This window comes from Aethalodelphis obliquidens, unplaced genomic scaffold (assembly GCF_003676395.1).
Source record: "Aethalodelphis obliquidens isolate GAN/ISIS:26980383/991018 unplaced genomic scaffold, ASM367639v1 scaffold38, whole genome shotgun sequence".
NCBI classification, from domain to species: Eukaryota; Metazoa; Chordata; class Mammalia; order Artiodactyla; family Delphinidae; genus Aethalodelphis; species Aethalodelphis obliquidens.
Window position 1 is genome coordinate 1986350 of NW_020837982.1, and position 12559 is coordinate 1998908.

A 12559-nucleotide genomic window follows, 5' to 3' on the forward strand; every position below is an offset into this window, starting at 1 on the left:
GCAGATCATCATTGCCTGTGTTCAGGGGTTGAAGGAGGGATAGATTACAAAGGAATAGGTTACATGGAAACTTTGAGGAGTGATGGAAATGTTCATTATATTGGTGATGGTTCCCCAGGTATCTACTGATGAAAAAGTTCATCACATCATATACTCTAAATATATGCAGTTTATTGCAAATCAGTTATGTTCAATAAAGCTGTTTAAAAAATGGTTCAAGCTGATTGAAGGTTTTTAGCATAGGTGGGACTCACTAGTGGGTTCTACTGTAGGATGATCAGGAGATTTTCATTGGGGGACTTCCTAATGTTAATAGGTGGAGGTATTTTCTCTGGACCACTTGGTTTCTCCTCCAATCTGTTTGGGGGCAGAGGTGTTTATATCTCATGCAGTTTTGTGGAAGCAATAGGGAGGCATCACCTAAATGCATGGAATAGGGCAATGGACCTAAAATATCTAACTCTAATATTAACTGATGTCTCCCCTTTTCAGTTCCATACCTCATTCTCATGTGCTGTGTTATTCATCCTTCCATCCATTCCATAAATACAAATGAGTGCCAGCTATGAACAAAGCAGCTGTGAACAAAACAGACAAAAATGCCTATCCTTTTAGAATTTATATTCTGGTTGGAAGAGACACGTAATAAAAATGATCCATAAGTAAAGTATATGGTAAGACAGGGCTAAATGCTGAGGAGAAAATAATGCAGGAAGTAGGATAAGGAAAGGAATGTCAGAATAGGCGTTGTGAGTTTTTTTAAGTGACTAAAATTTTTAAAAGGATATATAGCATGAGTTTCTCAGGAGTCTTTGGGGAGAGTTAGCCCAATTCTGAAAGGTTCATCCTCTGCAGTTTAGGTTGTAACTTCCGGCAGTGTTCTTGGGCAATTACTACTACTCCACTTTCCATCTTCCAAAAATTTATGGAACTCTCTAGTGCTCTTTTGTGTTCTCTACTGTTCCATTTGTCCCTAATCCATTTGTTTTCCTAATCTAGTTTTAAATCCCTTAATTGTTATTTTGATGGGGTTTTGGAAGGGAAAGGAGAGAAGCACCTGTGGCCAAGCCAAGAAAAGCCTTAAGACTCAGTTTACGGTTTACCTTGTTCAAGAAACTTTTCCTGATACCTCCTTCCTTCCACTATACTTTAGGCTGGATTAGGTGGCTGTCTCTGTGCTTCTACTCATTGCACTCAATATATTAGAATATAAATTCCTGCTTATGTGTGAGTGATCCCCCTACTGGACTATGAAGGCAAGTCCTAGGTCTCATTCCCGATTTGATTCCCAGCACCTAAGCACAGAGCCAGACACATACCTTGTACTCTTTAGATATTTTGTAAATAAATGTGTGCTTTTACCTGGCCATACTATTCAGCCTTTGCATGAGTCCTGTGAGGAACACATTTACACTATTGTCGATTTAGAGAAATGTAGCTCACACATGTTTCCAAAGTTACAATGTTTAGCCAAGTCTCCTAACTTAAACTTCAGTGCTTTTTAAAAAAAATTAATTAATTAATTTTTGGCTCCGTTGGGTCTTTGTTGCTGCGTTCAGTCTTTCTTTAGTTGTGGCGAGTGGGGACTACTCTTCGTTGTGGTGCGCAGGCTTCTCATTACGGTGGCTTCTCTTGCTGTGGAGCATGGGCTCTAGGTGCGCAGGCTTCAGTAGTTGTGGCATGTGGGCTCAGTAGTTGTGGCTCACGGGCTCTAGAGTGCAGGCTCGGTAGTTGTGGCGCACAGGCTTAGTTGCTCCGCGGCATGTGGGATCTTCCCGGACCAGGGCTCGAACCTGTGTCCCCTGCATTAGCAGGCGGATTCCCAACCACTGTACCACCAGGGAAGCCTGGCAATTATATTCTTATCGTAAATAAATCAATTAGGAAGTCCTTTGTTTCTTTTTTCTTTTTTTTTTTTTGCGGTACGTGGGCCTCTCATTGTTGTGGCGTCTCCCGTTGCGGAGCACAGGCTCCGGACACGCAGGCTCAGTGGCCATAGCTCACGGGCCCAGCCGCTCCATGGCATGTGGGATCTTCCCGGACTGGGGCACGAACCCGTGTCCCCTGCATCGGCAGGCGGATTCTCAACCACTGCGCCACCAGGGAAGCCCAAGTCCTTTGTTTCTTGTAGCATGAGGAGTCTGTGCCTCTGAATCTGCTCACCTCTGGGTACTCTTGAAATTCAAGTCAGTGCTAGACTAATGTGGTGACAAGGAGATTAAAAACTCTGTAAAGCCCTGTCTGACGGCCTGCTGGCTTCTGTCATCACCACCTCTAGATCAATCTTCCTCTCTGTTATTGACCAGGGCATTTATTCTTCAGAAACTTGTGCTCTAAAGTTAAAAAAAATAAAAAATAAAAATATTTCGAGCCTGCGGGCACAGTTTTACAGCTTTTCTTCAGTTTTCTTCGTGTTATTTTTGTGGGTAGTGTGGATATATTAGATACACATTTCCTGCCTCCCATCAGTTAGTAGGTCAAGGAAATAAAGTTGAATGAGACTAAGGTTGGTAGCTTGTCTTTATGGAAGTTTTCCTTTTAATTTTTTTTTTTTTAAATTTCACTTAGTAAAGCTTTCTGGAGTGGGAGCCAATTCTGTTCAATTAGCTTTAGAGAGCTCACAGAACATATCATGTTCAAGAACAATTAATAAATCCTGTTTTTTACTGACTCAATGTGTGTCCAAACTCTCCTGTTCCCTTGAACCATTTGCCTATCTTTCCCCCTGCTTTCACTGTCAAAACTCCATACAAGGGCTTCCCTGGTGGCACAGTGGTTAAGAATCCTCCTTCCAATGCAGGGGACACGGGTTCGAGCCCTGGTCTGGGAAGATCCCACATGTCGCGGAGCAACTAAGCCCGTGCGCCACAACTACTGAGCCTGCACTCTAGAGCCCGCAAGCCACAACTACTGAGCTCACGTGCTGCAACTACTGAAGCCCGGGTGCCTACAGCCCGTGCTCCGCAACAAGAGAAGCCACCGCAATGAGAAGCCCCTGCGCCGCAACGAAGAGTAGTCCCCACTTGCCGCAACTAGAGAAAGCCTGCACGCAGCAACGAAGACTCAACACAGCCAAAAATAAATAAATTAAAAACAAACAAACAAACAAACCCCCACAAAACTCTGTAAAAGCCAACATCCTAATTCAAGTCTCCATCATATCATAACTAGACTAACGCCATTTAGTTCTGCCTATTTACTCCCCTCTAGTTATCTCATGCATATTCATTTCACTGAACAAATATTTATTGAGAATTTACAGTATGCCAACCCCTGCCTTACCTTAAGACAAACCGAAGTCCCACCTCTCTATCATTTATCTTCCTAAAACATTGTTTTGCAAATGTCACTGCACATGCAAAAATCTTTAATGTCTATTCATTAAAGTCAAAGCTTCTTAACCTGAACTCCAGGGCCCTTACTTTTCTCTTAACTTCATCTTCCAATATATTATTCCGTCCTTCCTCTCCAGGCAAAGTGGTCTGCTCCTCCTTCCTTACACAATCCATTTATATTCCTGTCTGCAAGTCCTTATACCCTTTCCTTAGTTTTATCTTACCTGGGGTGCCTTCACTTACTCCTTTTTGTTTAGTTAATGCCTTGATTCATTCCACAGGTATTTGTTGAGAATCTACTGAGTGGCTTGCTACTTCAGGATAAAGATAATCTCCCATTTTCTCCAGAAGAGCCTTCATTTTCTAAACTTCTCTAATTTCAAGTGTCATTTACTTAGCACCAAACAATGTGGTAGAAAGGGCTTTAGTCTGGCCCAGGAAAACTGCAATCTAGCCTCTAGCACAGATTAATTGTGTAACCTTGAGACAATCACTGTTCTGTTTTTGTTTCCTGGGGAGGCAACTCTACGATCCTCGGCCAGGGGTCAGCAAACCATGGCCAGAGGGGAGAAGCGGGGAGGGATATCCTGGGAGATTGGGATTGACATATACACACTAGGATATATAAAACAGATAACTAGTAAGGACCTACTGGATAGCACAGGGAACTCTACTCAATACACTGTAATGGCCTATATGGAAAAGAATCTAAAAAAGAGTGGATATAGGTATATGTATAACTGATTCACTTTGCTGTACACCTGAAACTAACACAACATTGTATATCAACTATACTCCAGTAAAAACTTTAAAAAAACAAAAAACAAAAAACTATGGCCAAGGCCACATCTGACCCACCACCTATTTTTGTATGGCCCCTGAACGAAGAATGGTTTTCACCTTTTTAAGTAGTTGAAAAAAGATGCAGAGAGGGCTTCCCTGGTGGCGCAGTGGTTGAGAGTCCGCCTGCCGATGCAGGGGACATGGATTCGTGCCCCGGTCCAGGAAGATCCCACATGCCGCGGAGCGGGTGGTCCCGTGAGCCATGGTCGCTGAGCCTGCGCGTCCGGACCCTGTGCTCCGCGACGGGAAAGGCCACAACACTGAGAGGCCCGCGTACCAAAAACAAAACAGAAAAAGATGCAAAGAATATTTTGTGACATGTGACAATTATGTGACATTCAAATTTGTGTCCATAAGTTTTATTAGCACACGGTCACGCCCATTTATTCACTATATTGCAACAGAGGCCTTATGGCCCACCGAGCTCCACATTTTCAATTATCTGGCCCACACAGGAAAGTTTGATAACATCCGCCTTGCAGCTCTGCCAGGATTGAGGTACCTACCACCGGCCCACGCTTAGGCCTCTGTCTTGGCTCCCTCATTAGACTACGAGCTTCTGGGTGATGGGGCCTTTGATTCCTGTGAGCGTGGTGCCTGATTCACAGTAACCTCCTAAAACACTAGCCACTGCAGGGATGCTCGTTTACTAGGCAGGTAGGACAATGATGATTCAAGACCCATCCGGGTTGAAATCCCAACGGCTTGAAATCCCGACGGCTTGAGAAAGTTGATTCTCCTCTCTGTCCCCCAGTTCTCTCCTCTGTGGGATAGAGGTGCAAGGAGGCCTCGTAGTGAGGCCAGAATAAGATAAGGTGCGGGAAGCACTTCGTGAGGTGTAGTCATTAATCTTTCCCTAGCTCCATGCGTGCCCCGAGGAAGCATCACTGGCAGGTGCTGCTTGGGAGCTGAGCTGAGACCACCTGGCCCTGCAGCGCAAGAGGCTCCGGTCCCCGGACGCAGGTTGAGCGCTGCTGTCAATCAAGGCCGCCGTGGGGCGGGGCGGGGCGGTGCTTCCGCCTGCGCGTGGCCGCTCGGGGCCGCTCGGCGGCGCCCGGGACAGTCGGGAGCCGCGCCCGCAGCCGCCGGCCGCGCGGCCGGACGAGGGGATGATGGAGCTGGAGCCCGAGCTGCTGCTGCAGGAGGCCCGCGAGAGCGTGGAGGCGGCGCAGAGCTACCGGCGGGAGCTAGGCCAGAGGCTGCAGGGGCTGCGGGAGGCGCGGAGGCAGGTCGGAGGGCCGCGCCCGCAAGGGCGCTGTGGGCCCCGGGGAGGGCGCGGGGTGCCAGGCGATGGGCGAGGGCACGGAGGGCTGCGAGGGGCGGGAGTGTCCGGAAACTCTGAAGGGAGGAGGGAAGCGTCTCTGAAGGTTCGGGAGACCTGGCAGAGTCTGGGAATGGGGAGGTGGGTTCTGTGGGGGGGGGGGGGGGGGGGACGGGGGGTCTTAAGAGGAATGGGCAAATTTGGGGGATCGAGGGAGAGTGTGAGGGGAGTACCCTAAGCTGTGTGGGGCGGTGTCGGGGATGCGATGGGGTCCGAGGTTGGGGGAGTGAGGGACCAGAGCAAAAACCGAGGGCGTCACAGAGGGTAGTGAAGATTGAGAGAGTTGGGGGAGGTGGAGATTCTTTGGAAAACCTACCTTGTGGATGGAGAGCGATTTTAGAGAGCGTGAGGAAAAGGTGTAGCAGTGACTTGGGGAGAGCTCAAAGTGGAGGCGGAATGGACCGTGGAAGGGATGTACTAAGGAGAGACAGAGGAGTGGAGGAGTAGTAACGTTAACACTAAATGAATGGAAGTGATGTCAAAGTAGTACTTAGTATCTCATATGATCTTGAACGCATTAAAAAATCATGTAGCGGGATCCCATTCTAGAGAGTTTGGATTTTAAGGTGAAGCTATGTTGGAAGGGCAAAAGAAGGAAAATGAAGCCTCTGGGGGATGGGATACAAAAGTGTAGGGAAATGGAAAAACAGATTTAAAGAGAGAAGTGTTGAAAGGAGAAGCTAAATATACTTTTAAGTGACGGCAGTTATCTGCTCCATGGGGACCTGGTTATCAAAGATAAAGGAACGCCACATGGTTTCTCTACACCCTGGAACATATACAGAAAAAGATATAACCCACTGCCAATGTGCAGGAGGACAGATAATCCTCAAGCTACTATTAATTCAGGTGCTTAATAAGTGCTTTTTGAGTCAGTGGGATTCCATTTGAGTGGAATTATTTGAGTGAGTGGGATTTTTCAACATCACTTTTGTTATTAATATATATTGTCATCCTAGTAACTCCCATGCTGCACAGAATCTGAAAATTACAACTGGTAGAATAGTGCCCTTGGATATTCTCATCATTAAGGATACTCAACATGCTTTAGGTTTTATACGTTTAAAAATCCTTGTAGATTTTAAATGTAGGCCAGGCATCTTTTGTAGTTTAGTAGCAAATCTGGGAGCAAGATCTAGATATGGTGATCCTGATTTGACGAATGCTTTTTAAGGCCTTCCAGTATATTCATTTTGATTTCCACTTGAAAACACCTGCGTTATTCCTTCTGCTGTTTCGAAATAGAGGTTCTAAATCTAGGGCATATTTAAAAAGAGATTAAAGTATCTCTTATTATATGATTAATGTTGCAGCCAATTAAGATGTCATATATGAATGAGACTATTGTTTAACTGCATCAAGGATTAAGAAACAGAGGTGATGCTAAATGAATGAGCTTAGCACCTGGGAGAAGTGCTTATTACTTTCTCGTGTGATATTGAACACGTTAAAACAGTTTAGTATGATCTCATCCTGAATGGTTTAGTATTGTTTCCAAACCTACATTCTTTTAAATTCTATGTCCAAAAATTTAAAGACAGAACATACTTTCCTATAACTTAGTGGAGTTTGGTATGGGGTTTTGTTTTGTTTTTGAGGACCATTGTCTTGTGCTTGAAACAGAAGACACTAAGAGAACATCCATTAGCTTAGGTTCTTAATGACATTGCCTTCGGACTAGACGAAGTAATGTCATACTATTGTGAACTGAAGTGTGTTTTGTGCCGGTGCCAGTTACAACAGCTTCTAGTTCTAAAAGCTTTAATTCTTCCTCAAAGCTAATTCCAGTGGGTTGTACACGTTTGGGTTTGTAGAATAAGTCCTCTGTCAACTTGCATTTTAAGGAAGGTCAGTGTTACAAAAATGTTATCAAAATAAGCAGCTGCTTTTGTTTAGTGGTTAGGATATTTTTAGGGTTCCAGTCATTTTCAGAATAACTACATTAAATATATGGCTTTTCAGTCAAAGATTTTGTATCAGGGAAGGATGAGAGAGCAGAGAGGAAAGATGCTCCCTTTGTGTATATTTTTTACTTGCCGATTTTGTTTCCTTTTGGCATAGGATTTTTTAAAAAATTGATATGTAATTTACATACCATAAAATTCATACCTTAAAATGTACAATTCAGCAGTTTTAGTGTATTTGCAAAGTTGTGCAGCCGTCACCACTAATTCCAGAACATTTTCATCACCCCAAAAAGAAATCCCGTACCTGTTAGCTGTCACTCTTCCAGCCCCTGATAACCACTAAACCACTCTCTGTCTCTATTTGGATTTGCCAATTTTGGACATGTCATATAAATGGAACCATACTGTCTGTGGCCCCTTGTGGCTGGCTTCTTTGACTTAGGCATAATGTTTTCAAGGTTCATTCATGAGGTAGCATGTAGCTGTACTTTAGTCCTTTTTGTGGCTGCATAATATTTGTTGTGTGGATATACCACATTTTATTTATCCATTCATCAACTGATAGATATTTGGGTTATTTTCACTTTTGGGCTCTTATGAATAATCTTGGTGTGAACATTCATGTACAAGTTTTCGTGTAGACATGTTTTCAGTTCTTTTAGTACTTAGGAATTGCTGGGTCGTGTGGTAACTCTTCGTTTAACCTTTTCAAGAACTCTTGGCATACATTTTATCTTTGCTTTTGTTTCTTACCCTTTAAACATCTCTCATGAAATTTGCCTCCTGTTAGGAAATCATGGCTACGAAAATTTAGAAGGAACAAGAGTTTTTTTACTGTCAATCTTTTAGTGTGAAAAACAACTGGCAGCATGTAGCAGTTTCTCTTCTTGTGGTTAAGTTTAAGCCCTACCCTCTGTCTTCAGAGAAAAGGAAGTTCTGTGTAGGAACGAAGGGTAGTCTGTAACTCTTACTGTTTGAATACGTTAAAGACTAGAGAGATGTTCGTTGTCTTCAGGAAATCAGATAATCTTTACAGTCAGCCTGGAGTAACTGATGTTGAAATCATTAGGAATAGTTCTGTATAGCTCCCTGGAATCCTTGGTATTAAGATGTAAATACCAAAGAAATTACCTCCTTAAATACTCATTTGTTCATTTACTCAATAAATATGCACTGGGTGCGTTCTGTGGGTCAGAGATACTTCTAGGTCCTAGAAATACTGTGGGTAGGGAAACAGAGCATTGCTCTCACAGATTTACTCTTTCCTTTGGTGGCTAGTCATCAGACTCTAAAACCTAAAGACAAAACAAATAGGAGAAATCTAAATTCTTGTGTATTCATTTTTAGATTTCAGTTCCATTGTGTTGTTCATCCCTTGCTGACTTCTACAGGTTGACTTTCCTGCTTGTTGTAAGTAGAAATAGCTGATCAGGATGTCACGTAGTGTGTCAGCTGGCCAGTCAGATATGCCTCAAAGAGTGACACTAGTTTGATGACATTGCCACTGTCCAGGACCTAGTCTTTAAGCCTTGCAGGTCCAGAAACTCCATGTTTGTACATTATCAAAGGGGGATTAGTTTGAGGTACTGGAGGTGCCAACAGTGAGAAATACCAGTATTCTAGTCTGTGTACAGTTATAATTTACTCTAAAATGAACTGTTGGCCTTCATGTGCCTTTAATTAGTGTGATCCAGTGTCTGTAGGGGCGTTGACAAGAGCAAGTCTCTGCTCTTTCAGAGTAAAGGGCCAGATCCTGGTGCCTAATTAAGACACTGGCGAGGACCCTGCCCAGCTCTGGGCAGTGGTGTTCCTTTGATCGTTGCTACTACAAGTGTGGTCCACGACCGCAGCAGGGTCATCCTGACCTGAGAGCTTGTGAAGAATGCAGGAATCAGGCCCCCCCTAGACCTGGTGAATCATCATCAGGTGTGATGTGTATGCACATTAAAAATAGAGGCACAGTGCCTTAGAGGATACCATTAACTCTTCATCAGCTCTCTACCGATTTCTGTAGTTTATCCTGAACCGTAGGTGTGTTGTTGTAAACTGCTGTGGTTTATCCTCAAGATTAAAACGCTGTTTGAAATAGCATGGGTTTAGATAATTATGCAGTGACAGACAAGTGAATAATTGACGATCTCGAGCCAGCACTTGCCCTAGCGTGTCTTAACATCTGTATTGTGACAATTTGTCTCTCATAGTATTTTTTTTTAATTTATTTATTTTATTTATTTTTATTTTTGGCTGCGTTGAGTCTTCGTTGCTGCACCTGGGCTTTTTCTAGTTGGAGCGAGCGGGGGCTACCCTTCATTGCGGTGCCCGGGCTTCTCATTGCAGTGGTTCTCTTATTGCGGAGCACGGGCTCTAGGCACGCAGGCCTCAGTAGTTGTGGCTCGCAGGCTCTAGAGCGCAGGCTCGGTAGTTGTGGTGCATGGGCTTAGTTGCTCTGCAGCATGTGGGATCTTCTCAGACCAGGGCTCGAACCTGTGTCCCCTGCCTTGGCAGGTGGATTCTCAACCACTGCGTCACCAGGGAAGCCCTCTAATAGTATTTTGTTTTCAATTTTTTAATAGTTGATTTCAGATAATTTTTTGAAGATCTTATTAGGAACTTTGATATTCCTAATGTACAATACCAGGTTCTCCATAGATCATTATTCTCACAGGATTTGAAAACACGTAGCATACTAGTTAAGGACTGGAACAGATAGAGAACTCAGTGGGGGGAAAAAAGTTATTTCAGAAAAACAGGGCAGGAAGTCTTAGTAGCTCAGCAAAGAAAAGAAAGCTGTTATTGCTTCTTTTATCTCCCACTTCCCCTTCTGTTACCCGTTTTCAAAACAGTCCAAAAAATCTGTTTGAAAATAATCTGTTACTGCAGTAGTACTTAAAATGCCCCTATTATAGTGTCCTAAGAAAAGGTTAAATCTGGAGCTGGGGAAAACCAAGAACAGATGAAATAATCTGAAAATCACCCATAATTCTACTCCTTACAGACAACCACTGTTAGCATTTTGGTGTATCCTTCTAGACATATTATTTTGCCAAATTGAAAGACTGCTGTATATGCAACTTTATATTTGTTGTTTTCTTTTGGTTAGCATTATATCATAAGCATTATGAAAAATTTCCCACGTACAGTCTAATTTTTAATGCAGAGGTGAATAGTCTATTACATAGGTACTTACGGAGCATTTGTTGGTGGTAGGCTGAAAATGTATTGACTCAAATATGCCAAAATACTGGAAGCAAAACTCTAGAAGCAACATTAAATAATCAACTACCAAGGGAAAAAGCTGCACATATATTTGTGTGCAAAAACCACATATTTACATTGGCTTTTCAGTCATCCTTTTTTAAGTCTTTTCACAAATTGTCTTTAAACACGACACTCTGAAAGCTGCTTGTTGAGTCCAAACCTCACTTGAAATGTAGGATATAAATGAGAATTTAAACAAGCATTCAGAATCTATAATGTTAACCTCAAAAAGTGTGTGAGTGTCACAGAGGAACCCAGTTTCTCTCTGTGTAGACTTTTTTTTCAATATAGAGTGTAATGTAAATTTAAATTTGATAGAGAAGAACTGTTCTTATTACTAGAAACCTGGTAAATAATATGGCTAATTTGTGATCTAAAGCCAAACAAATGTAGGGCAGACTTTTTTTAATTTTTATTTTAAAATTTTTTTGGCCATACTGCATGACTTGTGGGATCTTAGTTCCCCAACCAGGGATCGAACCCAGGCCCCTGGGCCCTGGCAGTGAAAGCGCCGAGTCCTAACCACTGGACCACCAGGGAATTCCTGGGACAGGCTTTTATTTTTGAGGGGTATCCATGAATCATTTATATTTGCAGTTATTTTACTTTTTTTGCATTTGCCCCTATTAGGTGTGAGACCTTGAGAAACTTAACTTTCCTGACGCCTCACTTCCCTATCTGTACAATGTAGATAAGGATAGTACCTACTTTACTTGGCCAGTGTGGGAATTAAAATGAGAAATGTATGTAAAACGTTTAGCACGATGCCTGGGACATATGAACTGCTTAATAAATACTAGCCATAGAAATAATGCCACCAAATATTATTATTATTCAAGGTGACCTCCCCTACTTCTCCAACTGGTAACTTATTCTTTAAATGTCTCCTACTCTCTTTCCCAGCAGAATGACCTTTTTGAGCTCTGATGGGTTTGTGGCTGTCTCACTTACATAAGGACTTAGTACTTTTTACTATAGTTACATGTGCATGCAACTGTCTCCTTTACTAGAATGATAGTTTTTTGAGGTCAGGATCATGCCTTATTCATCTTTATAACCCCAGTTCCTGGCACTAGACCTCAATAAATATAGAATGAATGCTTTTATGAATGTTGTGGGTGTGATTTTGCAGACATTCTTTTTAGATTGTTCGTAGTCTTGATTATAGGCACCCTATTCACTAATGCAGATAAGCAAGAATTAAACATTTGTTTTATCATGATTTGGTTATTTGTCACTACATAATAAACTATGCCAAAGCACAATGGCTTAAAAGGCAACAATTTGCTTAGTGTTCGGCGGATTAACCAGGGCTCAGTTGGGCAGTTCTGATTTTGCTGGCAGCTCTCATGTAATTGCAGTCAGATGGCAGCTGAGGCTGGAGTGTTCAAGATAGAACATTTACTTACCTGTGTGGAGCCTTAAGTAGTAGTAGGACTCAGTTGGAATGCTGGCATGGCTGAGCCTGGATGCCAAGCTCTCTCCCTCCCACACTCTTCCTCCCACCCCTCTCACTCTTCTCCCCCTTGTTCTCTCAAGAAAGATAGCCATGCTTCTTTTTTTTTTTTTTTTAGATTAATTAATTTATTTTTGGCTGCGTTGGGTCTTTGTTGCTGCACGCGGGCTTTCTCTAGTTGTGTTGAGGGGGAGCTACTCTTCATTGCGGTGCGCGGGCTTCTCGTTGCGGTGGCTTCTCTCATTGTGGAGCATGGGCTCTAGGCACACGGGCTTCAGGAGTTGTGGCTCGCGGGCTCTAGAGCACAGGCTCAGTACTTGTGGTACACGGGCTTTGTTGCTCCACGGCATGTGGGATCTTCCTGGACCAGGGCTTGAACCCATGTCCCCTGCATTGGCAGGCAGATTCTTAACCACTGCGCCACCAGGGAAGCCCTGAT

The 12559-nt window shown here is 43.2% G+C and overlaps 1 protein-coding gene across 1 annotated transcript in view; it reads left to right on the forward strand.

Annotated features, from left to right (window-relative positions):
- The first annotated feature begins 5189 nt into the window (after positions 1-5189).
- Positions 5190-12559, forward strand: part of CRLF3 (cytokine receptor like factor 3) — a 35823-nt gene continuing 28453 nt past the window's right edge. The window contains exon 1 of the mRNA XM_027130331.1: positions 5190-5407. Coding sequence (XP_026986132.1) covers positions 5288-5407 — 120 coding nt within the window. The 5' untranslated portion in view covers positions 5190-5287. The remainder of the gene's footprint in view (positions 5408-12559) is intronic.